The following is a 25,106-nucleotide window of genomic DNA, read 5'->3' on the forward strand; positions in this document are numbered from 1 at the left end:
TTATATTGTGTGTGAGGTAATAATCTTTCGTTGTAGGGGTAAGGTAAATGAGGAGTAAATTAGGCAGTGTTTATAAAGAATTTACCAATAGTGGCCAACACAAAACTGACCTCAATAAATGATAATATAATGATAATTTCCTCTGAAAATAATAAGTATCCAACTACTGTGGAATTTAAAAGGCCCGTCTTAAATGATAAAAGCATTTGAACCCATAATGATGATAATATTAACAATAACTACCATTTATTACAAGATACAGTCTGCTAGGCATATGCTAAGCACTTTAGAAAGTAATCCACATACTTGTCTTTCTGTTTCAGTGTTAAACATGCAATTTATTGCTCTTCATTTCACCTGTTTCCATTTTCAGGGCTTGCTCAGAACCACACTTCCACACCCCAAAGCAGAACGTTGCTATGCTCAGTATGAAATCACTCAGCTTCTCCCAGGCATCGAGCTCTTCTCGGACAGATACAGGGCTGACATTTGCTCTGTAGTTGCAAGTCTGTATTACGTTATACGTGAACTGCACTTTGCTAAGCAAAATCTAATAGTAAGTAATGTGTAAAATCAACAAATCTCAATTCACTCTGGTATTTTTGCCTTATACTTTATGCCATTCAGATTTTGCTGATGGTCTCTCAGTCGTCATTTAACTCTTTAACCCTATATTCAGGATGTTTACCTGTAGCTCAAAATGAAATATATTAATTCATATTCCTTCTTTGACATCATTGTTTGTGTTTCATTTTGGATACAAAGTCAACGTCTGTTGGGTTTTTTTCTCTTTTTATTCTATTATTTTACCTTTTTTCCCCCCTCTTAAGACATTTGGGGAAATTGATTTAGAATGTTTCCTGGTCTTAAACAGAGCAGTCTAGTGTACATGTAACTCATTGCATTAAGTCATTGCAGGTCATATCATTACCAAAGCTGCGAGTATTTCTTTGTTGAGATAAGTTGATCTTTGTGTTTCTTGTCTTCTCTCTGTTAAGGGTACATCTAGATGAACAGCTGTGAACTGAACAGATTTTAGCTGTGAAATAAAAGACAAATACTTCTCAATATCCTAAGACATTCAAAACCCTCATGCAATTCTCTTTTCCTTTGAGGAAATAAGTAACAGTGTAGATTATAAATTTGAAGTTGGTTGCACTTAAAAAATAAATTAGTATTTCTACCTGTTGGTCATTATATATTTTTCTCCTTTATTTCATTTTTCCTATTTTCTTCTCATATGCTCTTTCCTCTACTTTTGTATCTCTTCCCCACCATATTTGTTTCTTAATTCCTATTCTTTCTCTTTTTCTCGTTCTTTCCTTTTCTTCCATAGTTTTCATACCTACTTTCTTTTTTTCCTATATATTTTCTATTCTCTTGTTCTGAATTCATTCTCTCTTGTTGTAGTGAAAAGATTTATTGCCCCCTGATATGAGTTATTAAATTATAAAGCCAAGTATTAAAGTGAAGAGATTGATAAATGCTTTTAACACTTGGCATATTTGGCAAGAAATTGTTTATTAGAAAAAGATAACGAAATGGTGCTCCTCTCATTGTTAAGGGGATTCATTTCTGGATTTAGAAAATAGTTCTATCCCCTGGGTAACCTTTAGCTGCCTAGTCATATTCATATATAATACATATCACTGCATTGGAAAAGAAATGAGACTTTTTTTCTCTGAAGCTTAAGAAATTGAGAACATTTTTCTGAATAATTGAGCAATTGGCAGCAATAAAGTGGTGTGTTTTTATTCCTTACTAAAGAAAAGAAACAACCTAAAAAGTAATAGCCAAATCTTATTGTTTTGTGCTGCATTAATTGTAGAAAAAGATATTGTGTTATGTTTGTTGTGCATAATTGTAAAAAAAAAGTATTATGTTTGAAATCATTTAAGACCAGTTCTAAACCATTTAAAAAGCTATTGCTATTAGCAGCTGCCAGTTGACTGACAATTAGAGGTTCCTTAGCTGAACTTGCACCATGTAAACAGTTTCTATTCTGTATTATACTACCCTCCAGAAGAAGCCTAGTGGGTAAAGAGACTGCTGTCACATATAAAACTTGCTATGAGACCTTTTGCTGTGGAATCATGGGAAATAGTTTGATAAATAATGGGGATCCCAAAAGTCCTCTTTGCTCTATCTTTCTTCAGTGGGGGAAGGGCCCAGTTGTAGGAATTTCAGTTTCCAGTTGAGATCAGAAGCTGTTCAGAAGTCTAAGCAAACACCTATCCCCTCAACATCTGACTCTGGCCAGATGGTGGCTGGGATCAACTCAAATATTGATAGTTTGTAAGCTTTCACCCATGAGATTTCAAGAGGAGTTGAACTTTGGGGTTAATTCTAGGCAAATAAAAATATTATGTGAAGAGTACGTGTGGGTAATCAGTAGACTATCTGCTCTGTGGAAGCAAGGACCGGTTAGATTTTGTTGTCATTCAACAGTGCCTGACACATAATGGGCATGCTATAAAATACTTTTTTGCTGATAGAGATATTCCAGTTGAAGACAAATAGCAGCAGCCATTGAGATGAAAGGGTTGGGGACATGGACGTGAGTTCCTTTGCTTTGAATTTTGGATAGCTTATTTGCTAGAATGTTTCTCCAGGCCTCAGTGATTCATATATATGTTAAGTTAATTTTTTTCAAGGAAGGTAATTGGTTGGATTTTCACTTTTCCATGCTTAAAGACATTCAAAACCTAGGTTTTGGGTACCAAGCGGCATCTAAAAGTCCCCCTGGTGGCACTTTTAAGTTCTCATAAAATCATGAAGCTTATGCTAGGCAGATTGTTTCATTTATGCCAAATAATAGAGGATCCTAGCATGACAAAATCAATTGCTCTTTTACATAACATCTCCTACATTAAATTTGGCTACATTTTATTTTTAGGTTGTTAACTTGATAAAACATGTTCTAAATCAAAAAATGTTTTTACCATTGGTAGGTTCTGCCTCTCCTTGCATTGTATCAGTATTTTGTTTCTGGAATTTGCCAAGACCTAGTCAGAAATCTAGAAGCAAGGATCCTCAAGGTATGTCACAAACTTTTAAGATATTTGATATCCTTGAACTATAAAATATTTTCATAAATGAATTTGGTTCTAATAGTCATAATAATAAGCTGATAATAATATGGTGTACTGACATAAAAAAAAAAAAACCCTGCCCGTTATTATAATAAAGTATGAGAGAGAGCTAATTAGAATGGTTAGATCGTTTTATGCTTGGACCACAGTAAGGTGAGGAAGAGCTACACACAGGAAAAAGGCTCACCCAACATCAGTCAGCCTGGAAATCACCACTTCTGAAATGTTGGTCTCTGGGTGGAGACTAATGAGTCAGTTTTCTGAAGTTTCTGTGAACTTCTTGCCAAGGATCTTTATGTATATCATGATATGTGAGAAGTTTTCATTGCATAGGCAATTGACATGACAAAACACACAGATGCTGAATTATAACTAATTCTGTAACCTAGAAGTCAGGAGAGGCTCTCTGCCCTCAAGAGTCATATGCAGTTGGCTCCAACCCCATGTGGAGTGGGTACTTCAAGCACCTCATTTTCTCTGCCCATTTTCCTACTTAGCTGTGGTCATAGTCCACTTCTGCTGAATCCATTTTGTACATGGATCACCTCAACATCCAGCAGATTTGCTCCCTGTTCTGCACCTCCTCATCTTGACTATGGAATTCAGCCCTAATTCCCATTTTACACACACACACACACACACACACACACACACACTCACTCACTTACACACAGACATACACAACACAGTCACCCAAGGCCTGTCTTTTTGCATTGGACTTAGTAAAAATTTGGAACACAGGAAAACTTAAGTTGAGGCAAAAACAAACAATTTAAAATAGAATGTTTGGCATGTCTGAGTTTAAAATATTTCTTAGCCAACATCTCATGCTTTTGCCTCTCATCCCATGGCTTAATCAGATGTGTGCTGGTAAATGTTTCACGCCTCACTCTAAAAAAAAGCCCTGATTTGTAGCATTTTCAGTTTCCATGGTACAAATATTCCCCCTACGGCTTACTTCAGCCTACCAACAGGGCATTCCTGAATGTGGAATTGAGACAAGATGTGCACAATTTCCTCTTGTCCTTGGGAGTAAGTGAGCTCCAACACACCACTGGCTTACCCCTCCTTGTCCCTTTTTGGAAATACCTTCTACCCTTCTTCCACAAAGCTTTCTCATTTTATAATGAGAGAAAATTAGACTTCCCTTTGAGCTCTTCTCTCTATCTGGATCCTGTCTCTGGGCTGTGTTTTCAGACCCAAATAGTCCATTGCATTCTATTTCTAAATAAAGACAATACCTTCCCTAAGAGGAATTCTGGTGCTAACTATTAAGAGACTATATTTTAACTCAGGAATAAATGATTTTTTATCAGCATGAAAATTTCTGGATCACTCTTTCTGACCTAGTGAACTCTTAAGAGTTCTCCTGCTTTTGATTTCCAGTGACACTTTTTTTAAAAGCTGCATATAACTTTTCTCTCTCTGTCTTTTCAAGACAGTGCTCTATTCAAAATTGCAAAATTCTTGAGGTTAGGGCCTGTATCACATTCATCTTTTAGTTTCCTATTGTATATTGAGAAATAAATTCATATATTGATATTCAGTAATTAATTGTTGAATTGAAATTAAAATCTATAGACATTTATCAAGGGCCTACTGTCCATACTTTTTAGTGTTTAGTGGGAACTCACCTAGAAGATACTTGGTAAACATTTATTGCTTTACCTCTGAAACAACACTTATTGAGTATCTCCTATATAAAAGCACTATGTTAGTAGCTAATTAAAGAAATGCAACCCATGGTTCTTGCTTATAAGGAAGTGAGAGACAGGATGTATACACAAAACAATATCATGTGCATCTGCCCCTTGACTGTTTCCAAATGAATATGATGAGCACTGTCTTCTGCGAAGTTTGAAAGAGGGAAAATGGCTTTGGGTCTCTTGATTTTACTAAGTAGGTAAGATTTGGTGAAGAAAGCAGAAGTAACTCAGCAGGAGAGGGGAAGAAGGGAACATTCTGGGCAGACAACAATGTGAAAGATACGGAGATGAGACAGCATCGACTCTAAGCGTGCAGTGGTGGTTGAGTGAAGCCAGAGAGGAGGTTTTGAGTAGGGAGAAGGTTGTATGAGACTCCCAGAGGTGCATGTTGTGGTCCATGATGTCCATGAAGGGGGCCCAGTCCTGACTTCCAAACTGAAGCATAATGTGGAGGCTGAACAGTGAGAGAAATGAGGAGATTATGAAATCAGAACTAGGTAACAGTTTTATTCTGGTCTGTCATTTAGAGGCAAGAGAAGCATGGAAGGGTTGCAGTGACTGTTAGTAACGTGTCAGAAGGAGATCCGGAGAGGCACTGAAAGATAGAATCTGGACCTAAGTTTTTGATTAGCTAAGTTTGTTTTTTATTGGATTGTTAGCACTTGGAAACTTTTTGTACTAGAGTAGCTTCAAAGCCAGTGAAGAACTGTGGACTGTAGTCTGCAGCCTTGGGTGGAGAGGTGGAATGAATTGCAGAATCTTGATCAAAAGAAGGACATGATCAGATGTATCTGGTAACAGTGTCAGGAGCAGAGCAAGATGGAATGGTGTCTTGCTGGCATAGTAGAACAATAAACCTGACTAGGGTTTTGACAGAAACAATGAAAAAGGGCAACTATTGCATCATAGAGAGGAAGAAATGACAGCCTGTTTGAGTAGAGTTGGCCTGACCTTTCTGAAGTAAACTGGGGTCAGTGAGTGGGAAGAGGGAAAAGTCATAGTCAGGAAATAGCAAACAATACTTTCTGACAAGTCAAACAGCAATAGATCAAGCTGTTCAGTTTCGGTTGTGCACTAGTGTCTTTCAGGGAAAGCTTTAAGACCTCTTTATGATCAGCCAGTCTGGCTTCACTTTAGAACTGCCAACATTTTGAAAGATTTATTACTCTCAACACATCCAGCATTCACGGGACGGGTACTGATAGTTCTGTATTTGTGCGAGTGAAGGGTTGATTCAAGGGTAGTTCTTTCTTCCATCTGGCTTGTTTATGTTCACACCATTGGCCATTTCTGAAAATACATGTTCATTATTATTGCCATTGCTTTTTCAAATGGCCAGATTGGTATGATGAACTGAAACCAGAGGTAGGCTTCGCAGTTACAGGTAGTTCATGTTACAGCCTTCTCACAGCCAAGACCAGAAGAGACTAACCTTGCACAGCATTTCCTGCAAGGGGTAAGAAAAAAAATGTTCATCTGGAAGTCTAAAAGAGCTCATATGACTCCCTAATGCCTACTTTGATATTATATGGTACTGGGGAGTTTAGAGCCCAAGGTATCTTAGGCAAGAACCAAAGTATGCAACTTGATAGACAAGCAGTTTTCTCTTCTCCATTGAAAATATTCTCCCAAACCTTTTATGTTTTATTCAGGTTATTGTCACATCTTATTTACCCCGAACTTACCTTCTTTTTATTTCTTTAAAATTTATATAGGTTTGAGATTCCTAAGGTGGTGCTTAGTGGAAAAGAGATAACAAGTATATGTGTATGTATGTGTATTATATGCATATGAGCTTCATCCAATTTTTTATTTCATTCCCTGCTTGCACAATTTACTCTTCTCTATTCTCAACAATCACTGGAGTTTGCAAGATGTAAGTCAGGTTAGGGCCATGCCCTGTTCAAAATGCTCTAATAACTTCTTATCACACCGAGAATAAAATTCCAGGTTCCTACTCTGGTCTGCAGGCCACCATTCATAACTACCTCCTAACCCTCTTCCCCTCTCTCCCTAAACTCCTGCCACAAGGCTCTTCCTTGAGCACCCCAGGACTCCCAGACTGCTCCTATGGCCACATGACTTTTGTGCTTGAGTTTCTTCAACAGATTTTCCACATGTCTCTCTCTCTCACATCATTCCCCAATTTTTTCTTGTATGTCTTCTCAGAGAAGTCCTCCTTGACTGGAATGTTGAGAGTAGCATTTTGTCATTACCCTCCATCCCTTATAATACTGTGTAGATCTTCATGTATCATTTAAACTTAGCTAAATACACATCCAGAAGGAACGTAACATCCAAGAGGGCTTGGTACATAAGAGGTGCCCAATAAACATGTTGAACGATTGAATGACTTTGTTCAGGAAATTTCTTCCCATAATTTCCTGATTGAAAGTCTTGCTGGATAATATTCAAATTGAACCACACACAATGCATAGTCACCAATTGATTAATTTTAAGGATATGTCTTTAAAATTGACAGTGTCCATTAATCATGGGGACAAAGCAAATAGTTGTCTCTACATTGATCCATTGTAGAGTTCATCTCCTGGTTTGTTTCACTTTGCTCAGAGTATTAAAGAACATCAGGAGTGTTTTTGTTTTGTTTTTCTTTTAAGCCATAGTTCACTATGGGAGCAAAAAATAACTTTAGTTATTTTTTTAACCCTTCTATGCCTGCTATGTTTTGTGTTTGCCTCTGATGAAGTAAGCCACATCTGATAAATGTCCATCGCTTTGAACAATTGCCTGCTGTTGTTTATCAGCTTCTTGGTCTATTGCACATGTAAACTAGCTTATACACAAACACATACATCTCCATCCACTGTGTTTACCAAGCATTAGTTTAGACGGCATTGCCAGTATTAAGCAGAAATTTTGGAACTCAGAAAGTTGATGACTTTTCTCTAAAATTGTTATTTTGTAAGTAACACAAATCATTTACTTTAAAATCTCATTTCTTTTTCTTTCCTTTAAAGATAGAAGTCCTTACAGATTTAGGATTTTTTTCTGAAGCCTTTTATGAGATATCCCAGATTTTTTATGGAAAAAACATGCCTTCCTCAATACCTGCAGGCTGTAAAGCTACTGGAAAAGTGAAGGTAAATCTGCTGTTTGATTCAAAGCCATTTCTTTACCTCTTGAAGGCTACATTCCTAAAATTTAGGGAATACTTCTACAAAAGTGTATTTACAAGTCTCTGGTACTGCAAACCTCTTTGTTAAGCCTGGTTATAGCTAACAGCAGGCTTTTACAAGTTTTCATTTGTCTGGAATGGAAGGGTGTCATGTGGGGGAGTATGGTATTGGAGTCGATTTTTACAATGGAATTCTGTCTGTATGTTATGGACGGTCTCAGTAGACACATTTATCAGCCACTACCTCTTAGACTTTGGCGTCTAATCTTACAATTTCTGGCTAATGTTGTTAGTCAAAACAGTCTCTCCTCATGTTTTATTTGGATATTTTTTTGATTTATATATTGTATACCAAAGTGTTAAGCATGTTTTGTTCAAATTGTGTTTGTAAATTAGATAATTGAAACATCCTTGAAAATGAATACTGGCATTTATATTTAAATCAGAGTGAGCCATTTTTCCCACTATTTTGGGTTTCATGGGAATCACTGAGTGATCTTGCAGCAGCTTGGACCCTTGTGATCCAGCAATAAAGGAAATAGGAGGTAATAAGTCAGTTTCCTGGGGGAGATTGTATGCGTGAGGAGTGAGACTGGCAGACACAGTACATACTGGTGACATTCAAATTTGGAAGAACTAAAAGAAGCTGGGAAATAGGCTGTAAGTCTTGAAAATTACTTGTAGCAACTGAAATTAAATATACGTACAATGCATTCATTACTTCAGTGTATTCCCCTAAAATGTCACTGCTTATTTCTCAATATGACTGCTATAGCATTATAATTTGTTGTTCTAGGGCAAGTGTGAGGTTATCTCCTAAGAGAGACATTCAGTAGGCAATACGATACATCTGTGTGTATATGTATATACATCTGTATCTCTATCTATCTTATCTATCTATCTGTCTATGTGTCTAGACAAAGATGAATCAGTCGGTGTTTTTGCTCATTGTCTTGGCATGAACTAACTCATCTTCTTACCTGGGTTAAATTGCCAATATTTTCTTGCTTGCTTCTCAGCCAGCAGCCTTTCCTGATGTAAATGGTTTGCATTTTGTTATTAAAATTATATTTTAATTTATTTAAAAATATTTTTTGAGTGCCTACTGAATACAGGCACTACTTTAGTCATGGGGATAGACCAGTAAAAAGATAAATGGAGATGTTGCCTTTTTGGAAGCATGTTACTATTGGACAGTCCAGTGAAGAAGACGAACAATAAACATATTAAGCACATAAAGATATGTCAGGTGATGATGTACCATGAGGGACACCCAAGCTGAGTTGAGGGGACAGAGAGTGATTAGGGCAGTGGATGGCTATTTTATTCAAGGTGGTTTGGGAAGTCTCTCTAATAAGGGAGTTTTGAGGGTGAAAGATTCGAGGGAGGGATAGGAATAGGAGGAAGTACAAGGGCATAGGCCCTGACAGAGATACCTGCAAGATGTGGTTGAGGAAAACCAAGGAGGCAAAATGGAGCTGGTAAAAGAGAGAACAGTAGTAGATGGCGGGACTCAGGAACTACAGTCATATAGGACATCTTAGGGCTTGGTGAGGACTGGCGTTTACTCTAAATAAGATGAGAAGCCTTATAGAGTTTGGAGCAGAGGAATGACAGGATAAGAATTGCTTTCCAAAGGACCACTTTGCCTGCCGTTTGGAGAAAAAAACTGCAGTTGGGCATGGGTATAAATAGGGAAACCAGTTAGAAGGCCTTTGCAAATAACATGAGTGAGACATGACAATGGTTGGGGTAATAGTGGTGGAAGGAATGAAAAGTGGTCTCCTTAGTAGAGGTGGATCCTGGTAAATTTGGGAGCATTAACATAGAAATTTAAAATCATGAGACTGGATGAAATCAGGTAGGGCAGAGAAAGAGAAATAGAAGTCAGAGGACTAAACGTTGGAGTCATCCACATTTCAAGGTCAGAAAGATAAGGAAAGAAAAACTAGCTGGGTAGAAAGAGAAACAAAAGAGACTTTTTAACGTTCATTGCCTTCACCAAAACAAACAGTATGAAACTCATCTTTATAGGTAAATTCCAACTTCATTTTTATTATCTAGTTTTCATGAGAGAAAAGTATGGGTGAATTGTCTTTCAATAGATTGTGACTTTAAATTTTGTATTCTCCAAGTTAATTTGAAGCTTTCCAGCTTCAATTGGGAACTTAAAAAGTGTAATTAAAAGAGGAAATGCGTTCAGGGTTTATAATTAAAATAGGTGCCAATGTTATTAGGCTGCAGGCTAGTTATTTAAAGAAAGGATTAATTAATTAGATTTTAGTTGTAAAAGAAGTAACTGAAAAAGTCTTACAGATTACTACTGGACTTTTCACAGACTAAAAAAAATTCTATCTTTTAACATGATACTCATATTGGGATTCTGCTCTTATCACCAAATCTAAGTCCATCATCAGCTTTCTTCCCATTATATCAACAAAGGTCTTCCCTTGGATTCACGTATTCACTTTTCAGTGTATTAGAGAAGATAAAAAATACCGTCAAAAAAGGGAAAAATTGTTAACAGTTACCAGCACTTTATTCCAGTAAGAGCTATCTGTGATGTCTTGGTTTAGGGGTCCCTCAAATCCCTTAGATTCTAGGACAAGGATTTGGGAGCAAGTAGTATATTTGGGAAGTGATATCAGGGAGAATGGTGAGTGTGTGGTAAGTTACATAGGGAAGGGAGGAGAACTATTGCAGAGAGTATTAATGAGTCACTGCGTGGACAATCAGGCCCTCAGAGACCAGGGAAAACAATCTTGCGCTCATTGGATTGGGTTACTCCCTGTACTTCCAGCCTCTCCTGAATACTCCTGTGGCCACAGAATGCCCTCAAGCAAAGGCATACAGGTGTTTGAAGTAGGATACTGTCCATCAGTGAGTAACCTATCCATAGAAGCTTCTGGTGTCTTCCAGATGACCCAGGGGATATGGGCATGGCATCAGTACTGGCATCTTTGAAAAAGGGCCTCTGTACCAAGAGGAATGCATTCTGCACAATGATACAACCATCTCCTGTGGCAAATAAATGGAATGTTTCCTAATGTGGCATTATATTTAGAGCCAAACATATTGACAGGTCATTCACAATAAAGGAAAAGAACCACAAAAAGAGTTATTCTAAAGAGTAATATGATTTTACCTCAAACTGGCAAAGATTTTTCTAAATGCTAATACTCATTCTAATACTCTTATGACCCAGCAGTTCTGTTCCCAGGAATCTATCCAAAGGGGATAGTGAGATATACAGACAAAATAGTCACGCGTGTTATTTAAACTAGGGCTGAATGGTGAGATGGGGGTGGGAATGTGTCCCCCTGATGTCTAACAAAAGGAAAGGAGTTATTATGATGCATTCGTAGTGTAGAACATTACTTAGTTATTAGATTGAGGTTTACAAATGACTTAATGACATGGAAAAATAATTATGATGCAATGTTTAATGAAAAGGAATACAAATACATATATATATAATTTTTTTTATTTAAAAAAAATTTTTTAATGTTTATTTATTTTTGAGACAGAGACAGAGCATGAGCAGGGGAGGGGCAGAGAGAGACACACACACAGAATCTGAAACGGGCTCCAGGCTCTGAGCTGTCAGCACAGAGCCCGACGCGGGGCTCGAACTCACGGACCGTGAGATCACGACCTGAGCCAAAGTCGGACGCTTAACCGACTGAGCCACCCAGGCGCCCCAATATAATTTTAAAGTACATCAAAAAAATTGGTAGTAAAGACACCAAAATATTAACATTGACAAACTAAAAGAAGTTGACTTATGTGTGACTTTTTTACTTTCTTCTTTATTCTATACTCATCTCTCTGACTAGAACATGTATTGCTTTTATAATAAAAATTACATTTAAAATACTTTTAGAACACATTAACAGTTTAATTAAAAAAAAACCAATACTTTTGTGTCTAACGTTAGTGCTTTATATATTGACAGATATTTCAATCATTTGACTCAGGAAAACCTCTTACTAGTAAAGAAAATTTACAGGTAAGGATAACAATATTTTATAAAGGTTGGATACTTCGTAAGGATAATTTTGAGTCATTTCAATCTATTTGGTAAGTATAACACTTGTTTTTGAAAATCTGCTATGTAATTAATATGCTTTTCTATTTCTAATAATGGGGTTGGGCCCAAGGTAGTATCGGACCCAGACTGCTCTGGCTTTCAAATTGAGCAAATATCGTTTATTGCTTGTAAGTTTTAAATTATATATGTGTATTCATTTTGTTTACATAGCCCTGTCAAGTATCTAACTTTAATGTTTATCTTGATTACCTTGGTGGGAATAGCTGACTTTGATTATAAGAAAAGGATTTTGTGTGTTTTGCTGGTAGCCCACTTATTCATTTCTGCTTTTACTCACATCCTTTCTGCAGTCTGAGACTGCCTCTCAGTCAGTGGTTTTCTTCTTTCCATTTATTGAAGCATTTTTTAAAAATTATAAAAATAAAAAAATTTTATTGAGCTATAATCGACATATAACATTGCATAAATTTAAGATGTACAACACGTTGGTCTGATACTCTTATGTCCTGCAGTATGATTCCCACCATAGTGCTGGCTAATGGAAGGTTGTCATGTGACATTTTCATAAGCAACTCCTCTAACTTCCCAGTGCTCCTTGCAAACAGAGGACTGGACTCCCCATCCCAGCACGTCTGTTCTTGTCACTAATTGAATGATTGGGGTTTAAGCTTTTGATAACCTAGTAGCATTTAAATATCTTTTTGTTTGTTTCAAGTTTTTATTTAAATTCTAGCTAGTTAACATATAGTATAATATTAGTTTCAGGAGTAGAATTTAGTGATTCATCACTTACATACCATACCTAGTGCTCATCATAAGTGCCCTCCTTAATACCCATCGCCTATATCTCCCAACCCCCTACCCCTCCAGCAACCCTCAGTTTGTTCTCTGTAGTTACAAGTCTGTTTCAAGGTTTGCCTCTCTCTTTTTTCCCTCCATGTTCATCTGTTTTGTTTCTTAAATTCCGCATATTATTGAGATCATATGGTATTTGTCTTTCTCTGACTGACTTACTTCGCTTACCATAATATGCTCTAGCTCCATCCATGTTGTGTAGCATTTAAATATCTTGAAATCATTTTTTAAAATCTCAGGAGTATTGTCAGTCTGACCACTAGAAAGTGTTAGGGCAGAAGAGTAGTAGTGCAGCCATTGGTAAGGGGGCTACAGACCCCTAAAGGGTTCACACAACCAGGTGATAGTGCAGAGAGACAGCTGCATGTAGTTTTAATTTTTTTAAGTGCTAGGAAACAACATTCTGTTTCATTAAGTAAGCTATTTTTATTAAATAATGTTGAGAGTCATTTACGCATAATTGCTTTAGTTTTGTCTTCCATAACTTTGATAGGAAATATATCCTATCCTTTTATTAAATGTAATCTTACTACTTTCCCATTAGTGTTCGTGTTATTCCACAAACTTCACTTTTAATTATGCTTCAGATGATTCATTGTTTTCCCTTAAAATTTGTTTTGATTTATAAGCAACTTGCCTGAAATGAAAGAATTGGTATCAGGAAGATATGCACACATATTCATATTTTGCTTCAGTGTTCCAAGACCTTCAAAATTTAAGAATATTTCTTCCCAGTCATAAATTCCAAGGCATCCAAAAAACACTTCCCCAAAAGGAATGTCTGCCTGATCATTTATTTTGAAACAAAAAGAGACTGACAGTATAATGGAAAACTGATTTCTATTAGCTAATTAATTAAAACAGAACTGATGATCTGCTGAAGACTCTTCAGATTACACTTTATATTTTCTGTGTAGAGGGAGAGAAAGGAGTAGTAAATAGCATTACTAATTACGCTTCTTTTGATCCTCAAGTGTTTGTGTGTAATTGTCAAGACTCATTAAGATGCTATTTGCTATGGAGAAAAAAGAGAAGAGAAACCTTCTCCTCTGCTCTACACCCACAACCAATCTGAAGTTTCTTCCCTAGATAGAGAATGCCAACCATGTTCCTCGCACACTGTTTGTCGCACGCTCGGGCTCGGCACTGTTCCATGTCTGGCTCTTCTGCATGTATTGATTTTCAGCCTTTAGAAGATGTTAGGATGGGAGAATGAACAACAGATCTCTCCACTGCCACTATTGCCTCAGACTCTCCCAAACACTGAGGTTTTTTCTTTGTAATTCATATAAGGCAAATAGTTTCCCTCTTTTCTAGAATATATAGCCCCAGCACCTGAGATTATTAATCAACAAATATTATTAATTCAACAATTTTTAATAAGAGTCTGTTGTGTGCAAGGCACTCTTCTGGTGTTGTCAAATAAATACATTAGTCAGTCAGCAACAGACAAACTCCCAAGTCATCAGGAAGCTTGTATTTTAGGGGAAAAAAACTAATAAGAAACAAGATGTATAAGTAAACATTATACTTAAGTAAATTATATGGTAAGTTAGAAGGTGATCCATGCTAGGGAGAAAATAAACCCAGCAGCACATAAAGGGGATTGGGATCATGGGACTAGGTTAGGGAGTTGTAATTTTAAATGGGGTAATCAGGTTAGTCCTCACTGAGGAAACATTTGTGAACAGGTAAAGGTACAAGTTTAGGACATCTGGAAAAAGAGCCATCTAGGAAGAGGGTACAATGAATGCAAAGGCATTAGGGCAGGGTTGCCTAGCTTGGTGGCGGACATCTTTGTCAGTGTGACCAGAGCCGTGTGAATGATGGGGAAGCAATAGGAAACAGCATCAGAGAGGTAATGGGGCCAGTTTGAGAAGGGCCTTATTGGGCCTTTGTAACTTTGCTTCTTCCTCTGAACAAAATGGGGAGCCACTGGAAGGTTTAGAGCGGGGCTGTGGCCTAATCTACCTGTTTTAGCTGATCTGTTGAGCCTACTGCGTGCTAACTACTGTTCCAGTGCTGTCAACCTCAGTCATATTTTAGTGTGTGTGTGTGTGTGTGTGTGTGTGTGTGTGTGTGTGTGTGGTTGTAAGGTAACTAGGAATACAGTTTTGGACATGTTGAGTTTGAGGTATCTCTTAAATATCCAAATGGACTATTTGAGTCAGAAGCTGATTTGACTTCAGAAGAGAGATTGGAGCTGGAGAGAAAATTGCAGGATTTCATCTGCATTTAGATGAAACTAAAACCATGAGTCTGTTTCAGATAATCTAAGGGGAGTGAGTAAAGAGAGGGAAAAGGACAAAGACGTGGGACACTCCAATGCTGAAAATACAGGAGGGGTGACTGGGTGGCTCAGCTGGGTTAAGCCTCTGACTCTTGATTTCTACTTAGGTCATCTCATGGTTGTGAGTTCGAGCCCCATGTTGAGCTACACGCTGACAGTGCTGAGCCTGCTTCAGATTCTCTCTCTCTCTCTCTCTCTCTCTCTCTCTCTCTGATCCTCCCCCCCTCTCTGCCCCTTCCCCCTCTCTCTCTCTCTCTCTCTCTGCCCCTCCGCTCTCTCTCTCGCTCTCTCTCTCTGCCTCTCTCAAAATAAATAAATGAACTTAAAAAAATATGGGAAAAGAAGAGGAACCAACAAAGACTGAAAAGGAATGACCAACAGTATAGGAAAGAAACCAACAGAATGTGGTGACTTCTAAGAGAAGCCACTTCTCTTCTAAGCTAAGAGAAACATTTTCAAAAGAGGAAGTGATTCGGATGCCTGAGTGGCTCAGTCAGTTAAGTGTCTGACTTCAGCTCAGGTCATGATATTGTGGTTCATGAGTTCAATCCCCACATCAGGCTCTCTGCTGACAGCTCAGAGTCTGGAGCCTGCTTTGGATTCTGTGTCTCTGTCTCTCTCTAACCCTTCCCCTGCTCGCACTCTCTCTCTTCCTCTCAAAAATAAATAAACATTAAAAACAATTTTTTAAAAAGGAAGTGATTAGTAGTGCCATATTTTGCAGATGAATCAAGCACCATAAATCACTAAGTCAAAAACATGGATCTTTTTTTCACATTTAATAGCTCTGAAATTAGAATGCATTTTATGGTTGAGGGCATGTGACAATTTAAGTGGTATATAAGATAATGATGTCTTAGATTAAAAGTAACATGGCATATGAGGACTAAGAATGGAACACTGGTTTAAGGCAAGTGTAGGCCACTGGTGACCTTGGCCAAAGAGTTTCGGTGTAGGAGAGGAGTGGGTTTAAAAGCAAATGAAAGGAAAAAAAAATAAATAAAAGCAAATGAAAGGAGAGAAATTGGAATATTGACAATTCTTTAGATCATTGCTCTAAAGGAGAGTGAGAATTTGGACAGTAGCTGGAAAGGGTAGTCAGGGCATAAACAGTTTTTGTTTTTTAAGATGGAGGAGAAGACAGTATGGCTATGTGCTGATAAGAATGTCTGTGGCAAGAGGACATTTATGATGTAAGAGAGAATGGCTGAGTAGACCAATGCAGAAAGGATCAGTGGCCTAAGTGGCAGGATGCTTGGGTAGGTGGGAGAAATGGAGCTATAGGGTCTATATACACTACTTTGGCCGCCTCAGTTTTCTCTGTTAAGTAGAGGAAGCGAGGTCATTAGCTGGCAGGAACATTGGGGAGGAAGGGTTAGAATTTAGAAGCAAAAAGAGCATGAAATTGGTTGTCTAGGAGAGAAGGAGTGTGAATGTACTAGGAAAATGTAGGACGATGACCAGGCAGCACTGAGGTTTGGTCAGGAACTTCAAGTGGGACCACTTAGACTGCATGATTTTCTTCAACCTTCTTCCACAGCAGGGTGCACACCTAAAGAAGGTTCAACACTGGATTTTGCCAGGGCTGTGGTTGTGCCAAGGAAGTATATATGCAAAGGAGAGGGCCAGGGAATTGAGGGTGTACATGGGTGAGATCTAATGACTGAGCACGGAATCTAAACTGGGTGGGTAGCATGCTTGTGTACCCATTCTCCTGCTCCTGTCCCAGTACCTCTAATTCACTCATGCTAAAGCAGAGCAGACAAGTGTGCCTGGCTGATGAACTCTTGTGGGTTCTCTATTTTAATGAGATGTCCGCTCCCTTGCTCTCAGCACCAGGTTTACTCTCTTTCTGTGGCAGGGCTGGGCTATTGAGGCACAGATCACAAACCGGTGGGGAAAGGCAGAAGCACTCAGAACTGCTGGGGTACATCTGACAGTATACATCTCTTGCAATAGACCTGCCATGTATGGTAGGTACCTCATGTCTATAGTGTATTCCTTCATCCAACACCAAATGAGGAATGCAAAAAGGGATGAAAACTAATAATATCTGAAAACAATACTTTACTGATTTGCCTTTTTTTTTGTTTCATTTTTTAAGGCACTTGATGAATTAATAAGTAAAGGATTGCCTCTAATTCTGGTTACAGTTGGCCAACCACATCTCCTAAATAAGTTTTCTTTCATTAAAGCCTACTTTTTAATAAGTGTGGCTGCAACAATAAATTGTGTCCCAGAAAATTCAATGAAAACAATCTACCATGGACTTGTTTCTGAGAAGAGTAGAGCAAACTTTCAAAACTTGAAAGGTAATCTTTTGTTTCATTTTTGACTTCTCTTTCTCCTCTTTCCCCAGCTATTCCCACTCCACTCCCAATAATCCATATGAACAATCTAGTTTACATTCTTCCATATTGTTCTCTAAGCACAATTAATGACACACATATGTGCCTATGTTAGGTATATGCATATCCATTTCTGTCCACATATATCAGTATTCATACACTTTTTCATATATATACATACAAAATAGGATTCATCATTTATTTATAAAATGATATATTTTACATTTTTCTGCATCTTATGTTTTTTATGCATAAAAGCTTCACTAAAACCACTTTAAGGCAACTGCTTTGTTTGTTCTGCTATTCTGGTTGTGCCGTGTTCTATGCTGAATATCTCACGGCTTGTTCAACCATCCCACTATTGCTGCACATTCACTTTGTTTCTAGGAATAGGGCTGAAGTGCTGCATATTCTTATCATATAGTATATATTTCTATGGGATGAGATACCCATGGATAGGATTTATAGGTCATAGGTAAGTATTTCTCAACTGTATTGGATATTGCCTAAGATTAATTGTTTTTCACCGTTAAGTTTGGTGTTAACTGGATTCTTCATTGATGTTCTTTATCAGGTGAGGAACTGTCCTTTTTATTCATGGTTTGTTGAGTGATTTTGTCATAAAAAGGTGCTGGATTTTATTAGGTGCTTTTCCTGCATCTATTAAGATGCTTCCATGTTTTTTGGTTTTTATTCCATTGATACGGTTTACAACATTAATTGATTTTTGAGTGTTTAAGCCAACCTTGCATTCTTGGGCTATCTCGCATTTAGTCATGGTGTATAAATTCCTTTTATATGTTGTTGGATTCTGTTTGCTAGTATTTTGTTGAAGGTTTTTATATCCTTATTCATAATAAGTATGGTTCTGTAGTTTTCATTTCTTGAAGTATCTTTGTCCTGTTTGGATATCAGAGTAATATTGACTGTTTTAAAATGTAACTTTTATTATTATTCAGGTATGATGAGGTCAACAGATAAGAGGATGGTGGCCATTAAAAACAGAGTTTGTTATTCAGTTTTCCAGGAGGAGGAGCAGGTCATTATCTGGGAGGGGCCACACAGAGAATCACCAAAGTCACTCAGAGGCAGAGAGAGCAGGAGGACAATGTGGATCACACTCTTCCTAGGATCTCTCATGTTCTGAAATGCATCCCAGCGTTCTTCCATGCCAATCTCCAGGCATTTATTTTTGATCTTTGTCTCTCTCTCACTTTCTCTTTTAGGGGAGAAAACCCAGCCCCAGATCTTTCTGCTGGGTCTTTCCCAATTCTCAAGCCCTCTTTCATACTCAGCTGACCGTTTGCCCCAGAGCCCTTTAATTTAGGAGAAGAGCCAAGTAGGTAGTAGTTGGAAGAAGAAGGAAGTCAGATGTGTTCAATTCCATGCTATTTTGGACTTCCTCTTACCCCTTGACAAACTTAGTCTCCTTAGGTGGGTATTTTTTGCAGGAATTCCTAGTCAAATAATGATTTGTGGGGGTTTTCCCCCCTCTCCTCTGTAGTCTAGAGGTTCAGTTTTACTAGAGCAGGCAGAGTCTGTGATCTAAATCATCTCGGTTCCTCCTGCTCAGAATGACAGGCTTTGGATTGTGGGTTTTTGAGATACTTGAGAATTGTGGATTTTGATGTTCTAAATACTCTCACTCTCTGCTCTTAGTGTGAGGGGCTTATGCAAATCAGTAGAACTACTGACATTTCCAAGGAGATCTTATTGAAATATTATAAATATCTGGGAGACCCAAAATACCTTGGGGACCTTAAGGCGTCCTGTGATCCCAGAGGAGGAACCATTACTCTATATCAGTAGCCAATAATTTAAAGAACATCACCAAGAATCCTCAAGATCCTTTCAGAATTATCTGATTTGTTGTCAAAATCATCCTCAGCCTTTGAATATATGATATTTAAGGACCATTTGATAGAACAATGTGTTTCTAATTATCATGGTGGGTTTTTTTTAAATATGAAATTTATGGATAGTTTCCCAACTAATGATGAGTTTTATAAACTAGAATAAATATTTAAACTAACCACAGATATTCTTGGTTCTTCAAAAATTTTGTGTCTTTATAGAATTATGTTTAAAGGACGAGGGAATCTCATTTGGTCAGTTTGCAAAAATTAAAGATGACTTCACACTTAGCACAATAAAGGTAAGTTTGGAAATTTTTTCAAATCATATGAAATTGGTTACCAAAATGTCCACTATGAGGCCCTGGATAGGCTCACTTTCAGGGTTGTGTTTGCTCTTGGGAGACTGAGTAGCTTTTCTTGCATAAGCATGGATTGGGGCCAGAGACAGAGTCTACTCCTCGTGAGAAAATTAGATGCCCAGAGATTGTCAGACTTTGACTTTACAAATATGATTAAGGCACTGTGGAAAATATGATTCATTATTTGATGGGATTTGAGTATTCCATTCCCTGTTTCTCATTTCCTAATAATAATAGTGATGACAACAGCAACACAAACAGCTACCATTTATTCAGTGCTTACTACGTGACGGGCACTTTGCATGATTAATTTTTACAACTCTGGGATGTAGGTATTAATCATTTTTGAACTATGTTGTGCTGAACCGTGAGAAAATTGAGGCGTAGGCAGAAAAAAATTCCCTAATGTCATGCATCTAATGAAATGCAGATCGCGTTCTTAGCCATTATACTAAGTTGCCCTAGTAGTCCTTGTATAATGTGTACCACTCTGTACAAACAAGTTTTTAGAGACCTGTTTTTTGAAGGATTGGTTGGTCCTTTTCTCCTTTGCCATGCTGGGTTGGTATTCACTATTGATTGTCTGCTATAAAATCTCATTATCTTCACATTACCAGTTAGGTGATCATAGCGTAACTTGAAATACAGTCAATCCTCATTATTCACAGATTCAGTATTTGCTAACTAGCCTATCTGCTAAAATTTATTTGTAACTCCAAAATCAATACTCATGGCTCTTTTTTGTGGTCATTTATGAACATCACAGAGCATAGAAAAATTTCAGTTGCCCAACACACACTCATACATTCCTAGCTGCGCTGGACAAGGCAATTCTCTGACTTTTTGTTTCCACTCTCATACTGTAAATAAGAGTCCTTTCCATGGTCTATGCATTGCCATGTTTTTTGCATTTTTGTGCTTTTTATTGGTGATTTCACTATTTGAAATGGCCCCTAAGTGTAGCACTGAAATGCTGTTTATTATTCCTAAGAATACTAAATTCCTAAGAAGGCTGTGATGTGCTTTGTGACTAAATGCATAATCCACGCTTATGCAATAAAAGCTTTAGTCAGGCATGAGTTTTAGAGCTAGTAGCTACGAGTTCAAGGTTAATGACTTTACAGTATATATTAAATAATGTGTCTTTAAATATAAACGCACATTAAACAAAGTTATATGTAGATGGCAAAAATATCGTGACCAGAGACCAGCAGGAACTTATTCCTGTATTTCCTCTATGAGCAATGCTTCAGTGTTTGCTAATTTAGTGTTTGTAGCAACTTTATGGAACAGTTTAAGTACTATGAATAATGAGCGCTGGCTGAGCACACAATAGAGGGTAACTGTTGTACATGCTTACTCTTGCCATTTCTCTCCTTTTTTTTTTTTTTTTCTGTTGCCTTTTTCCTGTTCACTGAGCTCTCCTCTGAGGATTATGTGCAAATTTCCTATTTGGTCTTCCGTTCAAGGTTACTTTCTTAGTACATGAAAAACACATGATAAATAGGAATGAGATATTATTTGTATTATCTCTAAACTTACGTGATTGTGTGGTATTCTTTCTTTAGTCAGCTTTACTGACAGAAGCTGAGGACAGGCTAAACTTCCTTGTGTCAGAGATGGAGCATCCAGGCCACAAGGACCTGTCCCAGTGTTCTGCTGGTGAGTTGGAGATTGTGGTAGAGGCCAGGCTTCAGCTGGCTGCAATTGCCCTGCAAAGACACCGGGCCGCATACAGGTGAGTCTCTTCAAGCACAGAGGAGAATTTCTTCCTCACCCTAATTTGTCAAATATACCTAGACTGTGTGTAAGTTTTATAAATTCCAATATTAATAGGGCATGCTTGTGTTTTATTATTCAGGGGAGTTTCATATATTATTACACTTAAAACTACAGTTCTAAACAAAGCAATTACTTTATTAAAGCATAAGCTAGGATGTTTTTTTTTAAGTTTATTTATTTATTTTGAAGAGGGGGAGGGACAGAGAGAGAGAGAGAGAGAGAGAGAGAAAGAGAGAGAGAGAGAGCATCCCTAGCAGGCTCTGTGCATTCAGTGCAGAGCCCAATGAGGGGCTCAAACTCACGAACCGTGAGATCATGACCTGAGCCTAAATCAAGAGTTGGATGCTCAACTAACTGTGCCATCCAGGAGCCCCTAGGATGTTTTACATCATGTAAAGAATGAACAAATTAACAGAGCTTTGCTTGTGTATTTATTTATGTTTTTATTTTTAAAACTTTAATTCCAGTAGAGTTAATATTAAAAACAAGCTCTATTATTAAAGAGTAACATTTTCTGAACTATGTTTTGCTGAACCATTTAAGAAACTGTTTTAAGTGGATAATTATTTAAATATGATACAACTGTTAGTATCAGACCTTTCATTTCACCTGTTCATTGATTCATTCATTAACCCAACCAGTATCCATTAACCACTGCATTGTTCGGCTCTTATCTAGACACTGAGGATACAGAGGGGAATGGAAATAGTTTCCGTATCCATATGCTGAAAGATATATAAACAAGTAAGTGGGATAGTAAAACCACACGGACCTATATTTTCAAAACCTTCTCATATCATTTGCAATAAATAGCTCTATGATGAGGCCCTGTGACATTTCAGTAATGATTCTTTGAATAATGCACAGACTTAATATCTTCTATTCATTAGTTACATTCAAAAAATAATTTGGGGGCACCTACAATATGCTAGTCATGGTTCTTAGTTTTTGAGAGAAATCAATATCCCAGTACTGATAGACACTCATAGTACTGATAGATACTGTTAGATAGTACTGATAGATACAATTCAACAATATTGAAAACAGGCCTATCCTCAGTGGAGCTTACAATAGATAATAAATAGGCTGACAGTAAACTGTAAACATAGTAAATGAGTAAATTGTATAGTGTGGTCAAAAGTGATACGTGTTATGGAGATACCAGGAGTAGAGGCAGGGGGAGGTGGAGGGCTATCATTGTAAAATGGTGCGGTCGTAATAAAGAGTATGACTACGTTTGATGTTTGATGGCTGACAGCTTTCAAGCCCCACCGCTCCCCCCTTCTCCTGCCCCACATCTGGGCAGGCAGATAAGAAAACCCAGACGCTTTCTTAGGTAGAGCTGTGAGAAAAAAGAGAAGCCCACCTATGGCTTCTGCAAAGGGGAAATCAATTCAGCGGAAATTTCCCTTTGCTTTGATGGGAAACACGTAATCGTCTCATCAGTGTGAGCCTTGACCAAAAGCCATGCCATGATTAACCACATCTAAATTTGATTTTATGCTAGAGCAGTGTAGATTTTTGGAAATTTTTAATTTTTGTGGTTTCTAAACAGTGATGAAAATCCGTCTAGTCCATTTTGGAGCAGTGATTCTCAAAATGTGGTTTCCAGATTTCTAGGGGGTGATTCCAAGACCCTTTCAGGAGGTCTGTAAGGTCAGAACTATTTTTACAACAAGACTAAGATGTCATTCATCATCTTCATCGTGTTCTTATTTTCACTGACGCTTCAAGAGCAATGATAGGAAAACTTCTGGCCTCTTGCTGTGAATCACAGCAGTGGCCCCAAACAGTATTACTAGTGGCCATTACACTCCTTACTGCTTTGTGCTTGCAGTTAAAAAAAATGAAATAAAATAAAAATCCAGTTAATGCTTTTGATGAACCAGTAAAACCTATTACATTTCTAAATCTCCATCCTTGAATATATTTTTAATATTCTGTGGGAATATTAAATGGGAAATACTCCTAAAGCATCTTTGCTGCATATCAAAGTCTGGTGGTTGTCTTGGGGAAGAACACATATGTGATTAAATGAGAGCTAAACAAGCAGTTATTTTCACAGAACACCATTTTTATTTGAAAAGGCAACTGACAAACTGGTTTTTCAGACTTGGGTGTTTGACAGGCATTTTATTGAAAATGAGCAAAATGAACATGCCACTTCTAAGGCAAACAACTAATAGTATCTGTTGCTAATGATAAAATCTGAACTTTTTCAGGGAAATTAGAATTTTGGAAAATTTCTATTTGTTACCATGAGCTTGACAGTTTTCTAATGCTTACATAGTTCTGATGAGATTGGGAGTCATTAATATTAACAAGCGTCATTTTTTTTAAAACTGTATAATGAAATGTTTCAACATTAAGGGGATTTGCATAACTCAGGGAGTTGTTATATTCCAAATCACCAGTGGATATTGTTCCAAAATCCTGGTTAACAAGATAGACCAATAGGTTTTAATGTACCAGAGTAGGAAATAGCATCAGTGTGTGGTATTAGCTTTCACATTGCAAGAAACTTTTAAGAAACTATCACTTGTCACATTTTGGTGTAGTATCAAAGAATATTCACAATTGTTTTAAGAGAATATAATACTCTTTCTATTTCGAACAACTACCTCTGTGAGACCTAGTCTTCTTCATATACTTCAACCAAAACAGTATGTCATAACTTGAGGTGCCTGGGCGGCTCAGTTGGTTAAGCATCTGATTTTGGCTCAAGTTGTGATCTCACAGTTCATGAGTTTGGGCCCTGCCTCGGTGGGGAGGAACCAGCTTCCCATCCTCTGTCCCCTTTGTTATCTTCCCCTCCCCCACTTGTTCCCTCTCTCTCTCTCTCTCAAAAATAAACATTAAAAAAACCCACCAATATGTCATAGCAGACAAAAGAAGGAGATATGAAAGTCTTCTATTAGGTAGATTTTCTCTTATTAAGCCAGACATTAAAGAGATTTGCAAAAATACAAAATAATGGCATTCTTCTTGCTAATTTTTGTTGTTGTTTGGAAAATATAGCTGTCTTAATAAAAATGCATTATTGATGTTAACATGTAATGGGTTTATTGTTTGTATTTTAAAATGAATTAATAAATATTAGCAGAGTTAAAAATTTGTCAGCTTAAGTTCTAATATGATAAGTATTGATGGAAGTCTGGGAATTCTCAATAATTTTTAAGGGTATAAATGAGTGCTGAGAGGGGAAAAAAAAGCTTGAGACACACTGATTTAGAGTATTGTTATATTAAAAAAATAATGTATGGTTATATTTATAGCTATCTTTGAGAATACAGTGGTAGCTGATTAATGGTAAATAGAATTAGCATAATAATATATCATCTTCCCTCTTGAAGTTTGAAGAGAAGGAAACTTTACTATGTGATTTCTTATAGAAAGTATATGATTTGTATATATAGAAATACATCATCTCCCTCTCTATCTACAAAATATGTGACTATATGATTTCCTGTAGAAGAATGTAGAACTCTTTTCTCCAAACTGTTTCAGGGATCACCAGCAGCCCTAGAAAATATTTACCACTTACCTTCATTCATCCCCCTGCCCTCTGCATGAGGGCATGGAGGATATGAGTGATTTTTTATTTCTTTAGGGAGGAAGAAGGAAACAATAA

General features: G+C 37.3%; 1 protein-coding gene across 1 annotated transcript in view; it reads left to right on the forward strand.

Moving 5' to 3' along the window:
- CFAP54 (cilia and flagella associated protein 54) overlaps positions 1-25,106 on the forward strand; it is a 289,637-nt gene that overhangs the window by 175,200 nt on the left and 89,331 nt on the right. Inside the window, exons 45-51 of the mRNA XM_049626709.1 lie at positions 374-556; positions 2,952-3,038; positions 7,777-7,899; positions 11,890-11,943; positions 17,235-17,442; positions 19,554-19,633; positions 21,262-21,431. Of these exons, the coding sequence (XP_049482666.1) occupies positions 374-556; positions 2,952-3,038; positions 7,777-7,899; positions 11,890-11,943; positions 17,235-17,442; positions 19,554-19,633; positions 21,262-21,431 (905 nt within the window). The remainder of the gene's footprint in view (positions 1-373; positions 557-2,951; positions 3,039-7,776; positions 7,900-11,889; positions 11,944-17,234; positions 17,443-19,553; positions 19,634-21,261; positions 21,432-25,106) is intronic.

Source organism: Panthera uncia, chromosome B4, assembly GCF_023721935.1.
Source record: "Panthera uncia isolate 11264 chromosome B4, Puncia_PCG_1.0, whole genome shotgun sequence".
Classification (NCBI taxonomy): domain Eukaryota; kingdom Metazoa; phylum Chordata; class Mammalia; order Carnivora; family Felidae; genus Panthera; species Panthera uncia.